This window comes from Paramormyrops kingsleyae, chromosome 18 (genome assembly GCF_048594095.1).
Source record: "Paramormyrops kingsleyae isolate MSU_618 chromosome 18, PKINGS_0.4, whole genome shotgun sequence".
NCBI classification, from domain to species: domain Eukaryota; kingdom Metazoa; phylum Chordata; class Actinopteri; order Osteoglossiformes; family Mormyridae; genus Paramormyrops; species Paramormyrops kingsleyae.
Window position 1 is genome coordinate 26,688,559 of NC_132814.1, and position 27,198 is coordinate 26,715,756.

The 27,198-nt window shown below is 42.5% G+C and overlaps 2 protein-coding genes across 4 annotated transcripts; both read right to left on the reverse strand.

The window, feature by feature from the left end:
* Nucleotides 1-815: 815 nt before the first annotated feature.
* Nucleotides 816-20,340, reverse strand: noc2l (NOC2-like nucleolar associated transcriptional repressor). The gene is made up of 19 exons (XM_023795844.2): nt 20,233-20,340; nt 17,345-17,488; nt 16,640-16,829; nt 16,393-16,503; nt 16,156-16,270; nt 15,954-16,044; nt 15,205-15,283; nt 14,997-15,107; nt 14,781-14,894; nt 14,427-14,615; nt 13,477-13,616; nt 10,364-10,475; nt 9,309-9,422; nt 8,823-8,924; nt 8,111-8,254; nt 4,777-4,890; nt 3,863-3,998; nt 2,593-2,679; nt 816-1,292 (listed from the first exon to the last, which is right to left on the reverse strand). Exons 1-19 carry the CDS (start codon nt 20,250-20,252, stop codon nt 1,156-1,158), a joined length of 2,250 nt encoding a protein of 749 aa, XP_023651612.2. The 5' UTR covers nt 20,253-20,340; the 3' UTR covers nt 816-1,155.
* Nucleotides 20,341-21,192: 852 nt separating this feature from the next.
* On the reverse strand, nt 21,193-26,787 carry LOC111835482 (ankyrin repeat and SOCS box protein 18-like). Of its 3 annotated transcripts, none has more exons than XM_072702334.1 (6): nt 26,458-26,787; nt 25,655-25,922; nt 24,548-24,752; nt 23,119-23,409; nt 22,845-22,958; nt 21,193-22,071 (listed from the first exon to the last, which is right to left on the reverse strand). In XM_072702334.1, exons 1-6 carry the CDS (start codon nt 26,660-26,662, stop codon nt 21,886-21,888), a joined length of 1,269 nt encoding a protein of 422 aa, XP_072558435.1. In that variant the 5' UTR covers nt 26,663-26,787; the 3' UTR covers nt 21,193-21,885. The 3 variants fall into 3 exon arrangements, with proteins under 3 accessions (XP_072558435.1, XP_023651613.2, XP_072558434.1); XM_023795845.2 differs by having other exon boundaries at nt 23,119-23,397; nt 24,548-24,755; XM_072702333.1 differs by having other exon boundaries at nt 24,548-24,755.
* Between the last annotated feature and the right edge of the window lie 411 nt (nt 26,788-27,198).

Below are 27,198 nucleotides of genomic sequence, written 5' to 3' on the forward strand. Positions count from 1 at the left end.
AGGACAGGAGCCCGGACGGGCTGCGCAGACGGCACGGGTAAGGACGGGAGCCCGGACGGGCTGCGCAGACGGCACGGGTAAGGACAGGAGCCCGGACAGGCTGCGCAGACGGCACGCGTAAGGACGGGAGCCCGGACGGGCTGCGCAGACGGCACGGGTAAGGACGGGAGCCCGGACGGGCTGCGCAGACGGCACGGGTAAGGACGGGAGCCCGGACAGGCTGCGCAGACGGCACGCGTAAGGACGGGAGCCCGGACGGGCTGCGCAGACGGCACGGGTAAGGACGGGAGCCCGGACGGGCTGCGCAGACGGCACGGATAAGGACGGGAGCCCGGACGGGCTGCGCAGACGGCACGGATAAGGGTGGGAGCCTAGAAGACTCACTCAAGTCTAATAGTGATGGAGCACCTGGGTCCAGGCCCAACATGATCTAAAGGTGGGAGAATAAACAGCCTTCGATTTAAGATCACAAGGCTGAGGCCTGGCTGGTGCTCGCAGTCAGGCAGGCAATTTACATGCCATGTTTGACATAAATGATCCTCTCCAGTTAGGATGAAGACCGTCCCATTTATAAAAACCAGGCCCTATTTGTAGGGGACAGAAGAAATCATCTCAGAAACACTGTGAAAACTAGAAAAGAAACTGGAAAAGGGAAGAGAGTGAATTGAAGATCAGGATAGGAAATGGCCCTTAAAGATCCCAAAAACAATGAGACCAAAATGATCAATGATCATTTTCAAAAGATCTGGCTGCATACCTGCTCCCGAAAGGTGGTTTTACTACTACTAGATTTTCACGAAATTAAATAAGCATGATGACTTATTTGTTCACTTTAATATTGATCCACGTGTTGACTCACTGTACTGGCAATGAACACGCATGTATACATGGATAACAGTTCTTGGCGTAAACAGCAACTCAGACAGAAACAGAAATTACATTTTCGTTCGCATTCATGAAAAGTGTCATTCATGAAAACATACAGAAATACGAGTTTAATACACATAACTAATGGTGGCTATAAAGTTCAGTAGGAAAGGTGGGAAGGGCCAAGCCTTGATTCTATGTTTATCTGGGAAAGCACATTTGTCACTATGTCACCCTGCCACTTGTGATACTAACGTCAAGCCGCAACAGTCCAGAGGCTGAAATCATCTAGTCTTGATCAGACAGCTCAAGATCTTCTACCATGTCCTCGTCTCCTGCAGCCAGCTCCTTCAAATCCACCTTACATACAGCCTGCTGCCTCGTGTCCTCGGCTTCATCACGGCTGTCATCATCGTCATCATCATCTGCGAGAAGAGCCAAAACACTGAAATAACCCTGCAACACTCTGCCAGGGCTGAATGAACACAGTGAACCATAAACCACATTCTCTTCCTCATCAGGGGGTAGTTTGCAGTTCAGCCGTATCCATCCATCATATGATTATATCATAAGCTAGAAACAGACCAAGTAATCAATAGCAGCATAAACAGCTGAGCTACATTTTGCTAGTATGTACAAAATCTTTCATAAAGCAGGCAAGAAACCATGAGGCATGTCATATACAGCCGACCTCAGAGGAAGTGAGAAATACAGGTGGTTAGGCCGCTTGCACAAAACTTAACGTTACTTTTAAATACAATTACTATACACTAATCTGCTACAGTTGATACTTATTCAATGCTTTGGTAATCAACCACATGACTGTGAGGCTTTGATAATTGTTCCAGATTAAATGAGTTTTCAATACAGAGCTTTGTGGCCTTTAGTTCATTTGCAGAATTGATTACATCCATAAGTGCTCCCTCGGTGTATAGATTTACTTTGCTAAATCAGTGCTCGGATTTAAGGATTTTTCCAAGTCGTTCACAGGGCAACCTCCAAGGTAACCCCAGGTTGCCCGCTCATAAATGACGTTGCCCTGCAAAGAAATGCTGCAGATTCTTCAGGATTAAATGTGAACTCATATTTGTACGTCTATCACTACTGACATAAGTATTCCCTTAGACCAGGGGTGCCCAACTCCAGTCCTGGGGGGCCAGAGACCTGCACATTTTTGGGTTTCCCCTCATTTAACGCACCTGATTCAGCTCCTTGTGCGAATTACCATATAGCTCTTGAGCTGAATCATTTATGGTGGAACAAGGAAAGAACTAAGACACACAGGGCTCCACCCCCCAGGACTGGAGTTCGACACCCCTGCCTTAGTTGATAGAAAACACTATGTAGATGTTATACGTATCACTAACACAAGATATAAAAAATAAAAAGCTAATGGGAAAACAAAATTGATAATTTGCTGACTCAGGCAGAGATTAGTCTTGTCCAATAAAACCTCTTTTGTAGACTTTTTTTGGGTTATTTTTAACGTAACAGGTGTGTAATAATACTGTACTCATGTTAATGACAAAAAATATGCCAATACATATTTTATGTATACATAACGTACATTGCACATTTTGCATGGTGTGCAAATGAAAGCCAAAAATCTATATGGATTTCCTGCAAGGTCATAGAATTACAGAGATGTCACTGTGGGTCAAACTGTTAAAATACCTGTACTGTCTTGGATAAGCTAAAACAAGCAGCCGACAGTCATTTACCCACCTGACAAATCCTCATCCTCAGATCCTTCTTCCATGTCTGACGACTCCTCTGTGCTCAGATCACTCCCACCCTCCTTCTTCAATTTGTCTATTGTAAATCAAAAGTGAAAATGATGCATCATGATCATGAGATTCACGGTTCTAGCAGCAAAGAGCCAACGTGAACATACTGAGGCAGCTTGTCTGCTAGCCTTATCAGTCTTATCCGCTTGTAGCTTCTCCTTTGAAGCAGACCCTACACGGGCACTTGAGAGAAGAGGAAAAAGCCAGATCTTCCAATGATAATTTGATCAGTATGGAATGTGCATCGTAACCATGTTGACCCAAGATACATTTTATTTCCTCTAATGCAATTGATTAAACGTATAAGAGTATAAGCATAAACAGGAAAAGCACTGATTCATTGTCATGAAAAGCAGACAGAGTTCCCATAAAAACAGTGTTTCCCCAATATATAGAAGAGTGGGGGGTGACATAGATTCACGATTGTTGACCTTGTAATCGTCACCATAGGTAGTACACAATGCTGAATGACTCACTTTTATGGTTTTTACCTCTGCTGCCCTCATGTAAAAAGCAATGTTCTGGACCATGACAGAAGCGAGACCACAAAATACAGACCACCCAAAAACTAAAAAACAAACGGCAAAGATGACATATGGCTCCCCTTACAGCTTTATGTTTTAATTTGGATGCTTTCTTATTTGCTTGCTGCACCGATGACAATGTTCCAACGCAGGGGAAGTGAAAGCCAGAGCTCTGGGGATTCGCCCACAGCTGCCGCAGGAATGAGACCCCATACTACCCCCCCACCCTCTCTCTCTCTGCCAACCACTCTGAACCTGGCAACACCATTAAATATACACCAGATTCAACATTGCTTGGTGTTTGTTTTCCACGTTTTTATATATACAACCACAGAATGCTTAGTTGCAGAAACAATATTATATGTTATTCTGTGAAACCTGGGGCATGACACCCAAGTTAATGCAGATCTATGCAGCTAATGTCAGAGGCTCTGGCTGAGTAGGTTGACATCATAATGGAAGGACATCATAATGGAAGACAATGGTATGTAAATAAACAAAGACAGTGAATCTTCACAATCCATTCTAAAAAATGCATTAAATAGGATTTCTCAAAATAAAATGAATGCTCAACTGGATTTAACATGAATACAGCAAAACAATCTAGAAGACTGACACTCTGTTCCAAATGTGACCTTTTCAAGAAAGTTTGAGATTTTTACATGTTTTGGTTTATATATTTACCTTTGACTTTGAGTCCTACCCCATCCCCGTCTGAGTCACTGTCTGACTCAAAAAGATCCTTAAACTCTTTTTTGTCTTTTTGTTTGCTTTCTTGCAGCTTTTTGCGTTTGATTTCAGGCAAGTCCAAGTCTTCCATCTAAAGGCAAAAGAAGGAATCAGACAGTTTGAGTATCATCAGACAAAATGTTAACAGGTATAGACCTATAAACGAAATCACCAACTTGCTTACAGATCACACAATCATCGACAGCAGAATATCCATGTGTGCTCTTGTGCCAATACAAGCTCTGTGTCAAGTCTGAAAAAGGCTAGCGAGATGTCTTGCAGCAACCTGAAATGGTCCAGCACATGCTGAAATGCGTCACAAGTTCGACTGGTAACAGATTTCATTTTGCCGCAGGACAATTTCATGGATCGTGTCACTTCATGTTTCCAGGGGACAGGGAAAAATTATATTCATGTATATATATATATAAAAAATTACTTAATTATCAGAACTTCCCCTAAGACTTATTTGGTATACCAAATGGTGCACTACAATTCAGTGAGAAGCTTGGGATAACTGAGAACAGAGCCTAAATGTATATCGTTCATTAAATTAATTGAGGGGAACAAGCTGAGATGAAGTGACTTGATGGTGAGGTTTAGCCAGGCAGCCACAGGACGCTCACTGGCTGTGCTCCTCACTGGCTGTGCTCCTCACTGGCTGTGCTCCTCACTGGCTGTGCTCCTCACTGGCTGTGCTCCGAAAGCTCCTCCACATGCAGGTGCTGGTTAGCAGCAAGCAAACCTTCTAAAGATGCCCTCAACTCCTCTCTTCAAAACATCAACTCTCAGAGCCTTAGCTAGAGGAGATAAACCTGCCTGCTATTAGCCTCACAGCTTCCTCATAGCGGTTAGCAGAGCACACTTACCCTCTCCTTCCCAGATATCTCAAGCTGGATCTCCCTTTCACGCAGCTTTTTCCACTGGCTGTAGTACCTCGTGAGGGGGGTGCCCTCCCCAGCCACCTGCCGCTCCCACTGCACCTGCAGGAAGCAGATGTTACAAACATCATTAGCAAAACTGCAGCATTCCCACTATAACTGGGAAACACTCACCCTGAACGATGGTAAAGGCACCAGATGTGGTCCAAAACAATAGGTTTGTCCTTCCTGACATCATGCACAATTTCATTGCCTCACATCTGATTCACAATGATAATTAAATGGATTTCACATTGAGTGCTTTTTCATTACTGTATTATAGCATATTTGAGTTCAGTAATTTGATTTGTACAGTACTGTAATTTGAAAAGCGTTTGAAACAACTGTACTGTATTTTGAGTCAATAAAATTCATTAGTGACGCTTACATGCATGTAATAAATATACAAATGTCAATTAGATGGAAATCTGCCTGAGACAAAGAAAAAGGAATAAAAATCAGTTATAACTATAATCCGCTCATAGTGATCAATTTCATACAGACAGACACGATCGCAATAAACCGGTTTAACTAATTTATTTTGCTTCCAAGAAATGCAACTATTTTCAACTTTTTAGGGAACTTGCTTTTTAAAATAAAACTACAATGTGACCTTTTTCACAAGACCTTTTCATTTCAAACAATTTGTGCTTTGATTCCAGTTGCTCGAAATATTCAATAAAATCATAAAGGTATATAGTCTTTCTTTAGAAAAAAATATCCCAGCTTTAATAGTTTATTTACAGTACAAACCTTGTCAGTGAAATATGAGGGGGAAAAAAACCAAAATAATCATTCATTAATCGCAATAGAGGTAAAATTAATCGTGATTTTGATTTGAGGTCATGTCGCTCAGCCCTAGGGGAGGGGTGATTTAGGTTTGTTTTGCAGCCATAGGATCCTTTTTGGTCACCTGAGGTTAGATTCATTTGTCTATAGAAGACAAATATATCGTTGTTTCGCCCTAACAAATAAAAACGCAGAACTGAAGAAAGGCATAGGTTGCTAAAAAACACAATTAAACACAACGGTAACACAAAAAGAAGCAGAAGAAGGAGAAGTTGTCACTGGTATCTTGTTAGACGGCAAGAAGAACATGTTTTGGTTCCCAAACCTCTCCTCAGCCATTCCATGTGTTCGTTAAAAATTCACAAAGAACTCAATTAATTAATGAAATTAGATAAATCACTTGATGAACTACAGATTAGTCAAACGCGATTTGCTAGTGTGTTCAAGTCAACAAATACGCAAGTATACTGAATGGTTACTGAAAATACTGGGGTGTGAAATGGCTAAGCTAACACCCATGGTACTGCGTGTATAAACATCACTTTTAGTGGGGGAATTATGCTGGAGAAGTCGGCCAGGGAGGCTATAGCCCCACACGCGAGCAGAGGCTACAAGCTAAAAGGCCAGCAGTGGAACTTCCACACAACGACAAACAGGACCAGGTCTTAAGATCGGAATGGGGACCGTTCCTAACAATTACAACGGTGGAGCCGATTTCTTATGCTGGTCTCAGGAAATTAAAGATGTTTTTTTTAAAAGAGCACGGCCACAGCAGATGAGTAAGTAGCATTATAGTATCAGGGTGACAGGGCCAGACGTGGAGGAGGCTGAAGGCGGGAGGCGTTCGGTTTCAGCTTCTTGCGGCCGAGTGGCACCCCGAGCCCGGGGGACGGCCCCCCCGACCCTCTCCCGCCTCCCGCCTCCCCAGCCAGGAGCCGCCCTGTCTGCCTGCTCTCGGCTGAGTGCTGTGACCTCTCACAAGTCACATGACCCCACCCAGCTACCCCTGCTTAAATATTTATCATAGTGGCTGGAGAGATGGGAGAGTGGGAACCTGGAACTTTAAAGACTCTCTTAAACATATTCAAAGGAGACACACAAGCCCTGTCCCAAACTCCCATGTTCACCTATGCACCCACCGTGCCGCCACATCACAGAGGGTAGGGGTGAAACCAGCTAAGAGGAGGGGCACTCTGGTTCCCAGCCTGCCTTGGCATCCCTGGAAGAGGGGGTGGGCTGAGCCAGGGCAGGGTGGGGGGTGCAGTCATTTGTCTATGCATTAGTGCATCTGAGGAATTTCAGGGCTGGGGCCTACAGTTTGGGCACCTGCATAAACATATTCCTCCAAGCTGGGGGGCAGCATCATGAGTCCGACTAAACACTGGGAATATATATATACACAGACACAGGCAGACAGACAGGCAGACAGACAGCCAAACATTAGACAGGCAGACAGACAGCCAAACATTAGACAGGCAGACAGACAGCCAAACATTAGACAGGCAGATAGACAGCCAAACATTAGACAGGCAGATAGACAGCCAAACATTAGACAGGCAGATAGACAGCCAAACATTAGACAGGCAGATAGACAGCCAAACATTAGACAGACAGACAGGCAACCATTAGACAGACAGACAGGCAAACAGACAGACAGACAAACAAACATTAGACAGACAGACAGCCAAACATTAGACAGGCAGACAGACAGCCAATCAGACAGCCAATCATTAGACAGACAGACAGCCAAACATTAGACAGACAGATAGACAGTCAAACATTAGACAGACAGATAGACAGCCAGCCAAACATTAGACAGGCAGACAGACAGCCAAACATTAGACAGGCAGACAGACAGCCAAACATTAGACAGACAGATCCGGTTTCAGATAGTCACACGTACTACAACAATAGAGCTTAGCATTGATAACCTAAAATGCAGCAAGACACTTTTCTTTTACACACGCCATTTAAACAAGGAGAAAATAAACACAGTATTTATTTAAGCTATGGTCATTAAATTGAATTTAAGCGTACAATTAACAGCACATCCCGGGTAAGTACTGTACTGTATGTACAAAAATGATCAAATGAACAAACTACTTATTACAGGCAGAACGGTTCTGAGGAACAATAAACACAGTCTTAACCACAATTCTCCCACAACGGTTAGTGCATACAGTAAAAATAAATGCGTACGATATATATTGAACAACACAAGTTTAAATGATATAAAACTCTGTGCATGCATTGTCAGAAAAAAGTGCCAATATGTGCCTTTGAGGGTACAATTACTTGTCACTGCGGCAGTACCCTCAAGGATCAACCAATTGTACCCTGGAGGTAAATGTACCTTTTAGTCTAATTTAAGGTATAGAAATGGGGTACAATAATGTCCGTATCCTGGTGAATTGTACGCTTTGTCCTGACAGTGTACAGCACGGCAGTGAGTTCTGCAGTGACTCCATCCCTCACACTGCCCAGGATGACTTACCACGACTGCTGAGTCACTGACGCCAAACGCAGCCTTTTGCCGGAGTGCAGTGATGTGAGCAGAGTTTTCCTGCACCTTCTCCAGCAGCTGCCGGATCTGCTTGCAGTAATTGGCCACTTTGCATTCCTTCAGAAAGGCTTTCAGCTATGGGCAGGAATGGGGAGAAGGGAATGAGGCAAGAAACGTTCAGGCCGCAGGAGGAGGAAAAGAGCCAGCAGGGCTACTATATTATCCAGGCTGAAATGCACCAGGATGGGCGGGAAATCATCCAGCGTTCACAGATTGCAGTATTATGAAAACACTGCTCTACTGCCAAATGGCCATCCGTCCAGGGACTACAGCAAACCATCATTAACAATAAGCAGTGTGGCATTAACATTCTGGTGATGGTGACAGTGCAAAAAGACAAGTGCTTCACAACACGACGAGGTGCAGAAGGGTGTGGAGCCCCAGGCCACGACTGAGGATGAGTGGCTGAGGTCAGATCCGGGGAGGAGATTTAAAATTGCATACAGGGGTCTTCAATCAAGACCACGTCAATCAAGGCTTAAAATAAGTCAAAAAACAAAGTTAATAGCTATTTCAATATGGTATAATAAACGTTAAAAGACTATGACAGACCAGAGATGCTCATGTAAGCCTGACAAAAAAGAAACAATTCTTATGTGAAGATCTCACACGACATTACAGGAGCATGAAGAGGAAGGGGCACCTGGATGACGGTGGGCAGGACGAGCTCCGGGAAGCCGATGGAGCTGGCCTGGCAGTGGAAGTACTCCAGCGACAGGTCATAAAGCTGCTCGATCAAGCCGTCCTGGGACACAGCACCATCGCAAGTCAGAAGAACAGCACACAGAAACTCCTACAAGCACCAGTTACAATCCCACCACTAAATTACTGAATTGCTTGACATAAGCTTTACCTAGAACCATCTCCCTCATCTATACAGCTGTATAGTTTGTTGAAACACAGGATGTCAAACATTTATTATTCATCAGCATGTTCTAAGGTTACCTTTTATTACAAATTTTATAGTTACACCTTTGAACTTATAGCAGCTCAGTATAGCAGACAGGTAGCAAAGCACAGAGAATTAGCTCATCACCTTAGCGAGTAACAGGAAATGAAACTGACTCATGAAACAGCACCAAAACTAAACTGGTTTAAAAGGAAATGAGCGAGGAGATCAGGTAGGCACCTTGAAGGCTTTCTCCTGCAGGTTGACATTACTCAGCTTAAGGATGACTGCAAAGTTGATGGGCTTGGTGGTGAGTCTGCCTGGTTTTTTGTTGAAGTCCACCAGCAGAAAGACCTGCGGAGAATTTGAAAGGTGCACTTAGCCAATGCCGGCAATCACACACACGTATTACAGCTTTTCACCACGTTAATTAAAGGAAAAAGTGACATTGCGAATAAATCACTTGAATGCTGACACTGGATACATACTGCTACTCAAAGCATGAGAAAAATCACCAGTTAAAGAAGAAAAAAAAAATTGTCCAGTAAAAATTATGGCAATCACATGTGTAAACGGTAAAGATCACTGCCCAGTCATTCAAGGAAGAGAAAATGTAACAGGCATGTGATAGAATTCTTCAAGCGAAGCCTCTTTTTTTCAAGCTGAGCATTATTTTAATAGACACAGAACTGAATCTGTCTTTTTCTGGTAAGGTACCCAGCTCCTCATGCCAGTGAGGGGGCTGTAGTGCAGTTTCAGGCATGTTTCTCCCCTCCAAGGAACTGGGGGGGTACTGAGAAAAGAAGAAGTGTGTGTGGGTGGAAGTGTGCGCGCTAATGATAGCCAAGGCCGAGTCGCCAGTGTAAACATGGGATGTGGCTGCTGTCGGCGAGAGGCAGCGGGAAGGGGGCTGAGCCCGTGCTGCATGACAGCGGGGAGCGAGTGTGGCAGGAAGCTGACAGTCACAGAGCGCGGCCTAGCAGCGGAGCCGGGACACAGCGCCACCCGTCTCACAGAATGAGCAAAGACAGGAAGTGTCACAAACAAATACACTAGCATAGTTCTTGTGTTAACACACTAGTGTGTTTGGTCTTGGGTGGAGGTGCTGGCTGTCAAGCAGAGCGGATGTGGTTTGAACAGTCTGGCAAAAAGGCAGAGAGCAGGACAAAGAGAGACTTGCTGAGCCTGTAAGCGGCAAACAACGGCAAGGCCTTCCGCTCGTCTTCGTCAAGGTCAGCTGTTCACAGAGATAGCACACAGACACGTGGACAGAGCGAGCGACGCGGCCTGCCTACCTCCAGCAGAAAGGGCAGCACAGGGACAAACGTCTTGGTGCCGTCGGACAGCAGAATGAGGGCACGGACACAGTGCAGGCGCAGGGGAAGGTAGCGGCACGTTGGCACCAGCCTGTCACACACAGGAACAGAGGCCTCGCTCTTAAAATGGTAAATAGTTTATTTAAACATGCAAACTGTCTGAGAAAATTCAGGGTTCCTAAGCAGCACACAATTTAATGGAAATTCCATGTCCACTTTCTGGGCATAAAATATTTTAAGTAAGATCTTGATCTGTAGCTCCATGATTCACTGGGGTGGGTAAGGAGGAGATTCTGCGTGCAGCTGCTTGTGAACTTGGTTTCACTTTCACAACATTGTGCTCTCACCACATCACGTCCTCTCATTCCATATTAATATGGAAGAATAACAAAGCAAACACTCATAGGACAACACATACGTTGAAGTTATGCATCAACTGGCTGTTTCAGGTATGTGTGTGTGCCCCAGGTCCAAGATGGAGTTTCTCGTGAATAAAAATTGCTCATGAAAAAATATAAACATCACGTGATAATGTAAATCTATCAATCGCATTGAAGAAAATTTGTTTGCAAAACATTACAGGAGAACATACTGCACAAGAAACTCCAAACACAACACTCCCATCTGGTGGTAGTTTGTGATAATGCAAGTGTCAATCCCTTATTTCAGGCATCACATTTTGAACAGGAGTGGGGATCGGATGTAGTTGTATTTCGTGGGTAATATTAGAGCAATAGAATAATTAAGAACTTACTGCAATGTATGTTTCAAGGACCCAAATTAAGGACAAACGATTTATCGATTTCAGATAGAAATCGAGATTTGAATCAACACGATTAGCAAATTGCGAACACTGTGATACAGCAGTACGTCTGTCGTGAGAATATTTTTACAAATTCATGCCATTCTCCTTGTGTGCCAGTCATTCTGACCAATCAGAAGTGCTGTGTTTCTCATATGCCAGTCATGCTCACCAATGAGAAGTGACCCACAACCAGCAAGTAAATATGAAATCCATGGAAAACGTTACGTTCGCAATGCGAAAAAATATTGATTATGCTGCTCAGCTGTAAGGTAATTATCTACCTATGTCATGGTCAGAGATTGTTTACAGAAAGGTCCTACTATTTGAAGAGTATTATGACAGAACTCCGCGATTGTGTAAAATTGATTTGCATACTTGCAATTTAGTTTTGTACACCCGTGCAGCAAAGTTTGTGTTTACAAAAAAGTTTTGCACACTTGTCTTTTCAAAGTCATAGACTTGCAACTTCACATTTGCACATATTTTCAGAAGCCACGTTACAACTACAATTCAGGATTATAAGTGCACAAAGTCAATATACGTGCACTCGGAATTCTGGGATTTCTGGCAGCCTAATAGGTATCAGGCATCCATGTAGCGTTAGCTGCAGGGTTCCTATCTTTTTTTTCTTACTGAAATTTTATTACTGTACTTTAAATTAATACAGTCACAGCTTATGTGATAAGTATTTTGTGTTTGTTCTCTGCTAATTTAACTCTTGTGTACATGGGACTTTCAGGAAACGCTTTAGTAAGGGTGGAAACGTGGCCCAGCGCTGTTTGAAAATGCAGCACTTAAAATGTGTATGTAATAATACAATCAACTTTACCATGTTTGGGTCACTAGCCCTTGCACTTTTTTGGCAAATAAATGACCATAAAACAATTATTTTAAGCTATTTTACATTAAATGTATAGTAAATTGCTGCAGATGACCAGTATGTGGCATAATCTGGGAACAGCGTCCACACTGAATCACATGACATGATGATGATGTAAAAAGGTCAGTTTGTTTAGAAACTGTCCTTACTATTCAGGAACGAGGCATTCAGTAAAAGGTTGCAAAGTTACATGATCAATAAAGACTCGAGGTATGTACACAAGGGTTGAATAAAGTGATAAATGTTGGAAGCAATTCACATGTTTAAGTTCTCATCCGTGCATTAGACAATAGACCAGTTCATATTTTAATGATATCTGATCTGGTGATGCTGTGTCATATGTTTTAAACCTATTACACACTAAATACTGACCTGAAGCTTGACTTTTAAAAAAAGAAAACGCAAATCAAATCACAAACGCAATATCTGTCAGAAAAATCGCAATTGGAAATTTTCCCCAAATCGTTCAGCCCTAACCCAAATTGTGAAAACCCTCTATACAGCATATTCTGACAGACAATAAACTGGATTTCATTTAAGTATAGTATTTTTTCATTTAGTCATTTTGTCATTCAGAGACATAAAGCTGTATTTGACTGCTTAAGACAATCCTTTTTAAGGAGAATATGACCATTATTAAATCAGCACATCAACAAAAAAAAATTGTGCCCAAAGCCTAACAAAAAGCTTAGATTTCTGGATAAAGGAAAAAAACTGCAGCATATCACACATACATATTATAGTAATTACCTGGATTTAGCTTGGCCATTGTAATCAAAAGTCTGTATAGAGACCTTATATATGTGTACATACATAAAAGATGGTGATTAAAACCAAGATTACATCTAGGACTAATGGATATAACTGGAAGGAGATTCCAACAACTTGACCCGTCTACTAGTACTAATTTTAGAAAGATAAGTGATGTTTTTTAAATGGGTGAATAAACAGAATCTAAGCATTTGCTGGCTAGCCAAGTATAAAATACAGTAGCTTATTTCAGTGAGTTCTTATATCTGGGCCCGTCAGAGCCAAGGCACTGGCGCGTAGCTGAATTTTTCAGAAAGGAGAATGTTACTCTTAAAAAGTCAGGAAGTCAGATAGAGTCAGATATCCCTCCAAAAACCCCCCAAAATAAACACAAGAGATCATGAGGTGAACAAAAGAGCACAAACAGAAACACTACTAAAGCATTCCACTCTGCATTTTTTTTATAGAACTGTCATTAATTATTATATTTTTTCATCTTTAAACTGATATTTTGTGTCAATTACTTGAATGCCAGCTTGTGCTGCATTTAAAAATCTGTAAACCCTGAACTTTTCGTGAAGAAAATTAGTACCACTTAGTGGAAATTCATGTAAATTATTCTATTTTGGGGGGTAAAAGTGGAAAAACTCTTCTTACTTGATGCAGCCAATGATGACCTGGCACAGTGGGTAGATTAGGGGCCCCAAAACCTCACTAGGATGCAGTGTGCTCAGAACTCGACACCACAAGTATAAGCAGTGCACAAACTGCCAGTTGTACACAGCCTGGTACGTTTCCTGTGAGGACACAACAGAATGGTTACACACACACACTGGTACACCTCTGTGAGGACACAACAGAATGGTTACACACACACACTGGTACACCTCTGTGAGGACACAACAGAATGGTTACACACACACACTGGTACACCTCTGTGAGGACACAACAGAATGGTTACACACACACACTGGTACACCTCTGTGAGGACACAACAGAATGGTTACACACACACACTGGTACACCTCTGTGAGGACACAACAGAATGGTTACACACACACACTGGTACACCTCTGTGAGGACACAACAGAATGGTTACACACACACACTGCTACACCTCTGTGAGGACACAACAGAATGGTTACACACACACACTGGTACACCTCTGTGAGGACAGGTAGTTAGTACATTAACGTCCAGGACTAGACACATGAGAAACGATCTAACCTGGATTAATAAGGGCAGAAAGGATGTACAATCTGAGTAGAATTAACTGTTATACTGAAATGGCCTGAAAATTATTTGACCATGAAGAAGACACAGGAAATATCAGTACTGCGTGACACTAATGTATATCAGAGATGCAGGCAAAAAATTTGTATTGGGGAGGCCATCATAGGAGTCTCTTCTATGGCAGTGTTTCCCAAACCGGTCCGTGGGGCCCCGGTCCGTGGGGCCCCGCAGACAGTCCGCGTTTTTACTCCGTCTCAGTTCCTATCTGGTGGACCGGTTTGAGAAACCCTGATCTATGCTATTTTATGACTCTGATGTGGGATGGCCACTACCACCCGCACCCCCCCACCGCCGCATAATCAGTCTGTGCTCACCTTCTTCTTCATAGTCATGGCATTCCTAAGGTGCACAGCCAGTTGGCGGATGTAGACGAAGCCGTGCTGGTAGGTGACCTGGGTATCAATGGCGTACATCTCCACCAGCGTCCGCTGCATGAAGTTGATCATGGGAAGTGTGCTGGGCGAAGTGAATTTGCAGTTCTTCACGTAGGCGATGTACATTTGCTGGAGGGAGGGCAGAGACTCTGTCAGGTCAAGTGCATCACTATCCATAGAGCCAGATCTACAAATATGTGTTTTTTAAAAATGGTGTAAAGTCATATCCACAAAAATATGGAGCTACTTGTACACATGAAATGTATTTTGCTCATTTGTGGAACTGGGGAGCACCTTGAGGATGGGGTTCAGATACAGGTCCTGCTTGTGCCGGCAGATCTTGCTGAGAGCCAGGAAGGACAGGACCCGCACTGTCTCCTCGCCTGTGCTCCACTGCTTGATCAGTTGCTGGGGATGGACATACTGATCACTACAAAGGCCACAAGCACATGCATCCACGCAGACGCAGACATGCGCGCATACGGACGCACACAGCACAGCCATGCATACCTTTAGAAAGACTCTGCACTGCTTGGGTAGACACAGGAAATACGGCACCATCTGGTTAGCGTGCCGCAGGACAGCGACGATGACGCTGGCCTCCGACAGGCATGACAGGAGCTGTGCGAGGAGAAGAACGTTAGCGTTTCTGAAGGAGTATTACTGAGGGCCAAACCAGGCTTAGAAATGAGAACAGTACAGCGACTGGGTGAAATACCTGAACAAGGCCATTAAGGTAAGTCTTGATGTCCATCTGATTCTTCTGCCACTTTGAACTGGATGATGGCAGCACTAGTCTATGCAAAGAGAAGCAAGAGCATAAAACTGTTCAAAATTCAGCAACCCGTCATCACTGCAAATGGTTCTAGTTAAATAACCGTAAACAGGGATGCACTGGTCAACTGGCTATGGAGCAGAGATGGGTGATTTTCACCCTAAACAGCACTGGAAGCTGAATATTTTTCGGATGAGAGTGAATTTCAGTATTAATGCCGGGACTGGGACAGGAAAGAGAGTCAATGGGGGTGGAACTTTTTAAGCCAAGCCAGCCAAGATAGTGTCAAAATATTTTGCTTGCAGAAAATTAAATTCATTAAAAGAAGTGTTAAAAAATGTTTTTTATTACACTAAAAAATTGGAATCAGCCATGATCAGTATCGGTAGGACAACTGGGATAGGCCAAGGAAAATGCAATCAGGGCATCCCTTCACATAAACTGCTACAAGGAGTTCAAGCGGATAATAAAATCAAATTTTCTTCCAATAAGACCACCAGAGGTGGAAATTTCAGGTCCAGAAAGTACGAATCCAGACCAGGATTTTGTTTCAACCAACCAGTGGAGTACTCTGTAACTATGACTCTTTATGCTCAACTGGTTGGTTGAAACTAAATCACGGTCCGGATTTGTACTTTCTGGACCTGAAATTTCCACCTCTGAAGACCACAAGGTAAACTCAGACTTCTTACTTTTTCTGGTTCTTCTCTGCCTTGAGTTTGAGCATCTTCTGCAGAGCTACAGAAACCTCTCTGATGCAGAAAATCACCAGGGCATTAAAAACTGCAGGAGAAACAAACATTCCCAAGTTATTAAGGACAGTCTCACCTGAGGCTGCATTGACAGCCATTAACTGAGGAGCAGGCTATCACATGGGGGGGGGAGGGGGACCACCTGAACTGTCTTCCACAAGGAAGCGACAAGAGTCTTCACGTTCTCCTTTAGTGGTCAGCACTGCGGCTCTGAAGGCCTGCGTGACCTCGCGAAACAGCCGAGGCGTGGGTTCCTTCTGCCGGGGGTCCAAAAGGGCGAGGAAAAAAATCACAGTGCGAAAAGTCCTAAATACCTCCAATTAGAGGAAAGTGTCAAAGTTAAAATCCCTCCAAAAAACCCCAAAATAACCACAAATACCCTGATAGCCATTCTCCACTCGTCGATCATTTTCTCCGTCACTTTAATGGCACCAGCAGATTTCCGGGATTGCTTTGCTGATTTCTCTGCCTCTTCATCAGAACTGGCATCCTTACAAAAAAATAATACATTAACTCTGAAGACAAAAACAGATGCAGCATGCACAGACATACCAAAGAAAAACTTTTACCAGAAAGTAACAGTCAGCAGATCTAGGATTGAAAATATGATTGAAAGCAAGGTATACCTCAAGGTGACTGGGCAGTATGTGGTATTTGCTATCTTCATCATCCTCATCATCTGAGCTGTCTGTGTCATCAAAGTTGAGCAGTGTTCGGTCGTTTTCCTCCAGAAACTTGTAGAACTCTGGATCTTTGCTCTTCAAGCGAGAAAGCTGTTCTTTGTGCTGGGATGCCTGGCCGGCCTTTTTCTCAGCCCTAGGCACAGGAACCGTATCATAACCTTTATTAGCCTTCTGAGTATTATTCAAAACCTTAAAATTATTCAAAACATTACTAGTAAACACTAACAAGTCACAAACAAAAACCTGTAGACATAAGTATAAGAGTTGGATGTTGAACCGTTGAAAAAATCTGTTTATTTCCTTTTTTTTTCTTTTTCTTTCTCCCCCTCTCCCCATGGTGATTAATGTCTGTTATTGTTACAATTGTTGTTTCTGTATCCCCCCCCCCCTTTTTTTTTATAATCACAGTACTAGGACGGGTGAGTTCGGAGCGGCCACACTCTTTACTCTTTAATTTAATGTAAAATAAAGTTGTCCTCCAAAGAGGGGGGGGGGGGGGGTGGTGATGGGCAATAATAGGAAAGATAAAAAAAAATAATCTGTTTGGGAAAAAAAAAGAAAAGACTACTTGCTTGGCACCCCAAACCTGCACTCATCTAGGGTTACAACAGCTCTGTGTCAGTCTCCAAAACATGATCAATTCCTTACTTGTCTTGGGCTGCAGAATTTGATATTGTACATTTCTTGCTCTCTCCATTCTGCAAAACTGGCACCTCTTCTTCCGAGTCTCCATCGGCATCTGAGACAAAGCCAGAGGCCAGGAACTCGTCTACACTCAAATCCTCCAGTTTCCTGCATGAGAAAGAATCAGAACTCACTTTACTGCCAGTATGTACCAACATACCAGAACTGTTTGTAGTCCAATGGCAAACATGAAGTACATAACAATATTACAAGAAATACAAGAGAAACACTTCACAGAACATTATGGAATACAAATACAATAATTTACAGAAGACGATTATATAGGCAACATGGTGTAAGACATCTTAAGACAAATTAACATAGCTCAAGACCTACAATTTAAAAATGGTTGTTCATTATAATGCAAGTTGAAAAGATACTGCACATATACCATATCAGACAAGGCGAAGGTAGGAATTATCCCTGGGTCATTGCATCTGGGTGATGGATTAATGAGGTCCTAGGCAAGTTTACAGTGCCGTGCAAAAGTATTCATCCCCCTTGGTGCATGTCCTGTTTTGTCACATTTCAGGCAGAACCGGAATTGATTTTGGGGGAGTTTAGCATCATTTGATTCACACAACATGACTTCCACTGTAAAGGTGCATTTTTTTTATTGTGACACTGTAAGGAAAAGCAGTAAAGATGCCCCAATGTTCTTGGTTGATCATTTGGATACAGACAGTGTTAGCAATTTATGACCATGGGGGAAGTCAGGGAGAGAATGGGGGTTCTGGTCGGCACCACTAGGGTGATCATCCCTTGCCACCGTTGCCTTTGGCTTACTCAATGGGGGGTCCTTACGAGGCAGAAATGTAAAGCGCATTGAGACAATGTAATGTTGTGATAATGCGCTATATAAATAAAATTGAATTGAATTGAATTGAATAAGGAAGATAACTAAATTACAATGATCATAAAAGTCTCCACCCTGTCCTGCCCCAGGCTCCTCACAGGCCAGGGGGGTCACTCTTCATATGTAAATTCACTCACAACACCTACACACAGCACCTTGGCGGGGAGGGTCTTTTGGGGTATAAAGGGGGGTGAAGAGCTGCCCTTAATTTGTATTTGAGCTGCCTTTCAGTACCCGGTGTATGTCTACACTGTATTACATTATATTATTTTTGCTGTTCAATAAACCACCATTTTGCTGAAACTGCGGAGACTCTGCAAGTGGATTCCTTACAACACAATAATTAAGATAAAAAAAAAAAACAGAAATTTGAGTGTGCATAGGTATTTGAAACCCCTAAATAAGAGTTGGTCCAACCAAATAACGTTATAGATCACAATTAGTTTATTAAGATCCACCTGTGTGCAATGTGTCACATGGTCTGTCACATGATGTTTAGATAAATCAACCTGTTCTAAAAGGACTAACCACGATTACTACGATCGTAGCCACGTTGAAACAGCCTAGGACCCAGCATGCATGCAGGGAGTTATTCAAGATCCCAGTAAAAACTGGAGCAATCAGATCCACTTAGTGTCTTGGAGTGTCAAATGAGACATCAACCTGGCCTGCAGGTAAGTGGTTCTAACATTTCATCCTACCTATCAAAACAACCTACCTTTGGACTCTGCACATGCGCATAACAAAATCACATCCCCATTTGTCGTGCACGGGATGTGAAGTACCACCCATCAATCCATCCTACCTTGCTGGAGTTAGAGCCGATTCATGCGTTTGTCAACATTCATACATTTTACATATTTTATCAAGCAGATTTAACACATTTTACTATCAGTATCATGCTGATTTACAATCGGTGTTTTATACATCGCATATCAAATCTCCTGACATGAATACTGTACGCGTCAGTAATGCACACATATTTATGGCAGCACATTCCTATGAAGTACTTCCGTCCATCGAAATTGGCCACACACGTCTTTTATAAAGGTAGGATGTTCTAAAAATGTGTTTTAACCAATCAAGATATGCTACCTGTAGTTTTAACACTGGCAATACAATGATAAGGTATTTCAGACTATCGTTATAGACTACTCATCTCACATTAGTAAGTTGTTTTTTTAAATTTAATTACTTATTATTGTTAGGACTATCCGCTTTCAGTTTCAGCCCATAAAAATGACGGTGGGGAGAACCAATCGATTGATACGTCTGTCGAATCGCGCTACGGTAGGACTACTGGACAAGGTAGGACAAATCGTCAGAATACCAGACCGTTTACTTAAAAGTATACAATTTTACACGCTTTGGAAATGTATTTGCCACCTCTTACAGTCCGTCCTATCATAGTTTGTAGTACAAAAAGCATCATCTAGAAAGTTGTAGAAAAACAAAGTTTCATACGGATGAAATCATGAAGCTTAAAGCATTCTAAAACAAAGTCTACCCCAACGTCACTACAAATACAATTCCCTCATACTATAATGTAATGCTCAAGTTTTTAATGGTTGCTTGACAATAACTTAAAACTGTATAAAAGCTAATATTATCTCATATCTGATGTTAACATACGTGATACGACTATATGTATACCAAGAGAGTACCAACTAGTTCATCTTCCTTGATTACCCGAAAACACTGAAGACCCGTTCGAAGGAGTTAGATTTTTATCGTATTTGAAATTTCTTAACTAGTGCGAACACAGTCTTTGTGTTATTTGTTCCGCAATTAGAGCAACAAATCGGACAAATAAGAAGAAATCGAACAGCTTTTTACTGACAAGAAAAAATGGATGCAGTAGGTTGATACACAATTATCGCATGACATACTTCATACACGTGTAGAACTGTTTTTACTTATAACCAAAAAAAAAAACATATATTGAGTAATTAAGAAGCGTTTCTGCCTATATTCAGTTACAGTTGTATTGCCTTACCGCTTCAAACTATCTGCCATGCTGGATCAACGTGGAGACTGGAGACCACTAGCTTCTTCTTCACGGAGAGCTTTTTTCCGGTTGTCCCCAGCGCACAGGTGCATTATCGCCACCTACTGGACTGGAGTGTGAAGGGTGTAATAACCCACATCCTCATCACTGCAGGACGCAACTCGAATATCTTGTTTTTTGATACGCATTATTGGAATGTCATAAAACTTGACTTTATTTTATGGGAGTGAAAAAATAAACTAAAGTGGTTACACAATTACATAATAATTTTAGCTCTGTCTTGTTCGTCAGGATCGTATCCAGAAACGTTATATTAAAACATACTATATATTATGTATTATAACAATAAAGTTAAAAAAGCATATATTTTAATAATTTCTTATAATTCTTCTGATCTTTGGCTAAAAACAAATCAGGCATTTCTGACTTTTTTGTTTTATTTTTGTAATACACCATGCACTCTCTTGAACATGAATACAACACAATGGCTCTTCTCCTCAGTATTCAGTATTCTCCTCCATATCTTATCGAATCATATTGTTTGGTCAGAGTCATCATCATTGTCCAAAGTTTACTTCACTTCCTATTTGAAATTAAACTGGGTAATTAAATTTGGTAACCTGACATCAGTCCTGCTTCATGCCCTTTTCTTTGGATGAAGGTTCTAGGCTGAGTGTCATCCTGTACTGCATAGAAGATGGATCAATAACTTAATTGCAGTGATTAATTCATAAATCTAACTTTTTTTGAGTCCTGTTGGCTTTTTCACAACATAAACACTGGTGTATAGTGCAGGGAGTCCACATATTAAAAACATCCAACATACGGACAACTCTTACATACTGCCATAAAGGCTATTATATAAAAATATTATATAAAAAATAACTGCACACACTTTGTGACACCTGTGGAAATATTGCACAGCCTCAGCGATTTGTCGACTCATGGTACAGTTCCATATGTAGTTGGTTTTATTACTGTTTAATAATTATGTATTGCATTATTTTTCCAGCCTAGCTACAAATTGGAGATTGAGACTTGGGTAACAGATCTTGTTCTTAACCTGAACGTATGAGAAACTATGTATCTTGCCTCACCACACAGAAACCCACAAAGAACCAGGACTACTACACCACAAGGGGCACCATACAGACTCAGGAACAACCGTGGACAAGGGGAATCTCCACACAAGACCAGGACAAGACACCTTACCAGTACAAAATGGGACCCAGGACAGGCAAGACCTTATCGGGTTGGGAAATGGACACGACCAGACGGAGCAGACAATCGAACAAAGACAAGGCGTACAGGTGCAGGGACAAACAGAGCAAGGGTACAGACATGGATAAGGGCAGCACAGACATGGATAAGGGCAGCACAGACATGGATAAGGGCAACACAGACATGGATAAGGGCAGCACAGATATGGATAAGGGCAACACAGACATGGATAAGGGCAGCACAGACATGGATAAGGGCAACACAGACATGGATAAGGGCAACACAGACATGGATAAGGGCAACACAGACATGGATAAGGGCAGCACAGGTCATGGGCCAGAGAAACACCAGAGGGGCCCTGGGGCCGCTGGACTTGAACTACACTTCAGATGCTGTAGATGCAGTTTTATGGGGTTCTTGCTAACGGATGATCCCCACAGGCTCCAGTAAGAGGTAGAGCTGCAGAGCTTTTGGAATGAGCAGCTGTGGAATGAGCCTGTGACAGTCCTTCCCAAAGTGTGGTCTGATAGCAGCACGGCACAGGTGCTGCAAGCAGCGAGGCCTGCATCCCAGTGCAAACAGTGACTGGTAGAACTGTTGATGTATCTGAAGGGTGACAGAGATAATATCCAGGTGTTAGCTGACAACGTTTACAGTTACAAATTACACACAGCAGGGCACAACAGGATTCTTAATGCATTAGAGGAGGGGTATCAAACTCCAATCCCGGAGTCCTAATACACATTTTTGGATTTCCCTTCATTTAACACACCTGATTCAACGCCTTGCACCTTCTTGTGCTAATTACCACACAGCTCTTATCCAAGAAGTTTGGCATCACAGTAAGGACTGTTGGACCAATACGGAAAAATAAAACCAACAGCACCCAGGCACTGCGTAGACCAGGGGGGTGTTCCACGAAGCAGGATTACGGGAAAGTCTGACTTATTTCTCATTTTACGTGCTTTTCGACTCATTTGATCAATCTATTGTTCATCCATCCATTCACATTTTATTGTACTTAAATGTCACCCTTTAAAACTTTTGCTGTGTAGCATGAGTTACCATGGTGATGTGTCCCGCAAAAAAAGATCCAGTTTCATGGTAATATAGATCCATGATAATGTTTCCTCACTTCCTGTTTTTAATGGTCAGTTCCTATTTTTATTGTTGTGTCTATTCTTTAATTATTTATTGTTATGACCCCTTGTGGCCCTTTTTTCCCGATTTGTATTTAATTTTTAATTAAAACCCCTTTGTCTATAAGCCACACCATGGATCATCCTTCCATCATGTCCCACAATAAAACCATGTAAAAGAATGTAAGAAATGAAAACTGATAAAAGATAAAGTTTTGGGGAGTGGGCCCTTTTCACTACCTGGAGCGTTTCTGCCTGAATGGTCTTCTCCCATTGACATGTGACTGGGATATGGGTGTAGGAATTGAACAGGACTTCAACAGTCTTTGGTTCTGCAGAACACATACTCAGGGCCTGAAGTCAAAGACAAAATATTAACTTATATTCAATATTTATGTTTTCACAGCTACCTTTAAGTACAAACATTTTAAATGTTTACTTGTTCTGCTCTGTAAGGATATATGGAGTACCATAGTAATTTCAGTTTGGCAGGGTATTAGATAATGGGAAATACCTTTGGTAGTGCCTGAGGCCACAACTTGATGGATCCGTGGTTAAGCAGTATCTGTGCCACTCGATGTGGCTCCCGTTCAGCCTTGACGGCAGCGCTGTGCAATACGCAGGACAGTGGCAGTCGGCCATTGTGGTCAAACGTGTTCACCTCAGCTTTATGTTCCAGTAGCAGTGTCACGAGGCTGTGTTGGATGTTGTGAGCTGCCTTGTGAAGTGGGGTGCGCTGCTCCTTGTCCGCCAGGTTGACATCAGCACCATAACTCAGTAACAAGCGGCATATCTGCAGGAGCACCTTCCAGGTAAACGTCAGCACCATAAGTCAGTAACAGGGACAGACCTACAGGAGCACCTTCCAGGTAAACGTCAGCACCATAAGTCAGTAACAGGGACAGACCTACAGGAGCTCCTTCCAGGTAAACGTCAGCACCATAAGTCAGTAACAGGGACAGACCTACAGGAGCACCTTCCAGGTAAACGTCAGCACCATAAGTCAGTAACAGGGACAGACCTACAGGAGCACCTTCCAGGTAAACGTCAGCACCATAAGTCAGTAACAGGGACAGACCTACAGGACATCCTAGTGGATTAACATCACAATTATACTTCTAAGAGGAGCCCATTGCGATAATTCCTCAGTAACAGGCAGCTGCAAATAGGGGAGCAGTAGGGGCATAGACACCCTGGCAGATTTCGGGGACCCAGCACAGTACTCTAACCATACATAAAATTCCAAAATTATATAATCAGCAGGGGGACCAAACTGACATTTTCTTAGGGGCCCAGAATATCTAGCTAGAGCCCTGGGTGCAGCTGGTTATGCATCAGTGATGGCATCCTTGGGCCAGGGGGGGATTCCAAAAAGAAGCCAAATGAAAGGATGGTCCAGTAGAAATGTTACATTCCTCTCCCCCTACTGGACGGTTTCCACATTTGACTTAAGTTATCCGTCTTAGTGAGAAATCCCGCTTTGTGGAATATCCCCCCTGTCACAGAAGGGCGAGGCATCAACCTCCTCCCCTTTCTGAATTCCCTTTGCCTTTTCTTTCAGTTTGCTGTCCCAGATGAAGAAAATCTCACATGTATGAGAAAAGGATGAGTTTTATTTTTGCATGAATGCAAGTCCAAATTTCCAAAAGCAGTGTTCTCTTTGTGACACAACTATAGAGAATCTAATTTGCAGGTCAATTATATTTTGAGTACAAAAGAACTTCTTTTATGTAATAAAAATCACTAAAATTTTGTAACGCAAAATAAATCAGTCAAATAAATGTGAGTCTTTAATAATCAATTTGCCCCTGCTGTCACTATTCTAGCACCATTTGTCTCAGCTTGGCACCAGTATAAATGGCCCCAACAACACTGACAAGGTTAATAGCCAAATCATACGCAAGAAATGGGGTGATTTAGATGCCATAACAGTCTAGGCTGACCTCTGGATCTTGTGACGATGCACAAGCCACTCCGAGTGGGGTCTCCCCACGGATGCTGGTGTGGTTCACATCCGCCCCGCTTTGTAGGTAGAGCTTGGCGTGATGAAGTAGAGCAGAGCGAGAGGCCACATGCAGAGCAGTCTCATCATCCTCCTCACTGGGCAGATCAGCCGCAGCACCATGCTCAAGTAACACCATAGCACAGCTGCTGTGGCAAAAAACAAGGAATGATACCATTAGGAGCCAAAGAATGGGAGTGGGAGGGTAAAGTGAGCCTTTTATTGCACGTGGGCTGTTTAATCTTAGCTGTCTTCCTCATATACATTTAGCAGGCTTTCAATCTTTGCTGAAATATACTACAATAAAAAAATACTGAAAAATGAAAAATTGCTAATACACATTGCTGGTTTCTGGAGGACGAAGCTGCTCTGCCGACAGCCTATATCCATGACGCACAATAATTTTTAAAATGCTTATTATTTGCTGCTTATACTCTGAATTTTAACATGGTAGGCCATTAAACAATGATCAATTTACTAATTTATCCATGGAAACATAAACGTAAAAGGAAAATGTATGAATGTGATTGCTGGTAGCTCCTTAAAGTTGATGCATTTTCAACAGGCTTATGCTGGTCTCTGTGGTCAGCGGGGTAATGGTCGTTATTGCGGGGTATGAATGCATTGATAATCCTTGAATTGATGCATCTGCATTGACCGTGGTGTATGATCATGTGTGCATGACCTGTGATGGACCCCAGGCTCACTGTGTGCAGGTATCCAGCAGCTTTTCCATCCTACCGGTTGAGTTACTATCTGCCTGAGATTAGGTCTGGTTCATCAGAGACCAGGTAGGATGGACAAGCTGCTGGAGGCTGGCACTCCAGTATCAGGGCTGCAAACCCCTTCTGTACAAGATGTGCAGTTTTGAAAATCGATGGATGATTGCTCAATAGCTGAAGCAACCAGCCTTATTTCTTAAGGTCTTTTTTTCCATAACACCTTTGTTACAGCTTTTTTTCTGGCAATTTGCACTTCTGAACGTGTAATAAATTCTTGAGTGGTTCACTGGCACTAACTGGGGAAGTGCTGCATGACAAGCACTGACCGCAGTGACTTTGGCGTCTTGCAGAGGTGCAGTGCTGAGAGTCCTTCTTCAGTGCGAAGGTGAGGGTCAGCACCTCCTTTCAGGAGAAACTCTGTGCATTCGCTGCTGCTGTTCTCACAGGCATCATGCAGAGCACTCTTGCCCCCCACAATGAGGTTGGGTCGTGCCCCATGTTCAAGGAGATACTGCAGGCAGTGCGTGAAGCCATAGGCTGCTGCAATTCGCAGTGGGGTGGTCAGCTCCTGCTTGTATTGCAGCGGATGCAGTCCTGTAACAGGTTTTCGCAGTTTTCTCAGTGACACGTGCAGGGAGCTTCTGTAATGGGGACCCAGGCGTATAAACCAGGCGGGTCCAAGCAGGAATAAAAACACCAGAAATGGAAACACAAAAAATCATGGGGCCCTTTCATCAAATATCACAATCAGATTGGCTGGTTGCCTTACCCTGGTCATTGCAATCCTAATACCAATCAGAAATATCTGCTTCTCTTTTGATGCTCTACTCTGACAGCTGAGAAAACCTATTCTGTTATGTTTCATATAATTCATGACTTTAAAAAAGCAATCATGCGTTTTGGAAAATATTTTGGATACCTGGAATGTCTCATTGTTAATGAGTTTAATTAATGGACAAAAAAATGAAAATACGATAGTTTAAGGGTGTTTAAGAATGAGATGGGAAAAATAGGTCATTTTAAGTGTATTATTATTTTTCTTTGAGTCAGTCTGGTGAAAAACAATAATTAGGATTTCATAGACTGTAAAAAAACTAATTGAAATAAAAATGGATGTTTGTAGGCTTACCTAGCAGGACGGCAGGTGGAAGATGAACAGAAGGGTCTTTCATCCAGTCATCGTTGGAGAGCTCGATGATGGCATTGGGGTCTTCCCCCACCAGCTCTCTCAGAAGTTCTTCTATCGTTTCCTGGTCATCTGTCAGAAATGCACTGTTCAGATTCTTTACAAACTCAGAACTTGCAGTTAAATTGGGATCAATATCAGCATTCATTTTGAGGAGAACCAGTGTACAGCAAAATATATGCAGATTATATTTTTGTTACGATTATAAAATGTTGCTTTTCTTTATAAAAACTTTGCATAAAAGACACTTCACTTCAAGTCTGGCAGTTTGTCGTCTACCATGTGTTTAGCTAATGATAGAAAATCGTGACTTAAGGCCATATCACGTTACTAAGTGCTATTTATGTCTGGTTCTTTCCCTGGTGAAAGAGTCAGGTGCCAAACCATGAGAGGGCAGACGCACACCAACAGGCGTCTGTGGGGGAAACCGGAGGAAACCCCATGACACCTGGAGAACATGCAAAGTCCACACACAGAGAACAGGACAGAGACTCGAACCCTGGCCCCAGAAGTATGAGGGAACAGTACGAATCACTGTGCCATGTTGCCACCTGTGAATAGTTCCTTACTATATTCCTGTCTGTTTCTGTAGTATTTTAAAAAAATTACAGCATCATATCACTCTGTTCACATCATATCACTGTGGCAATTTAGAAATAATTACAATTATTATTTACAGAGAGG

Coding starts and splice junctions, on each gene's coding strand:
- noc2l (XM_023795844.2), bottom strand. CDS start 20,252: ATGGCAGATAGTTTGAAGCG. Junction 16,830..17,344: donor AATTCTGCAGCCCAAGACAA/GTAAGGAATTGA, acceptor TCCTGTGCCTAG/GGCTGAGAAAAAGGCCGGCC. Junction 8,255..8,822: donor TCCTGCCCACCGTCATCCAG/GTGCCCCTTCCT, acceptor TCCTGCCCATAG/CTGAAAGCCTTTCTGAAGGA.
- LOC111835482 (XM_072702333.1), bottom strand. CDS start 26,662: ATGAATGCTGATATTGATCCCAATTTAACTGCAAGTTCTGAGTTTGTA. Junction 22,959..23,118: donor GGCCTCAGGCACTACCAAAG/GTATTTCCCATT, acceptor CTTTGACTTCAG/GCCCTGAGTATGTGTTCTGC. Junction 22,072..22,844: donor TTCAGGCAGAAACGCTCCAG/GTAGTGAAAAGG, acceptor GTCACCCTTCAG/ATACATCAACAGTTCTACCA.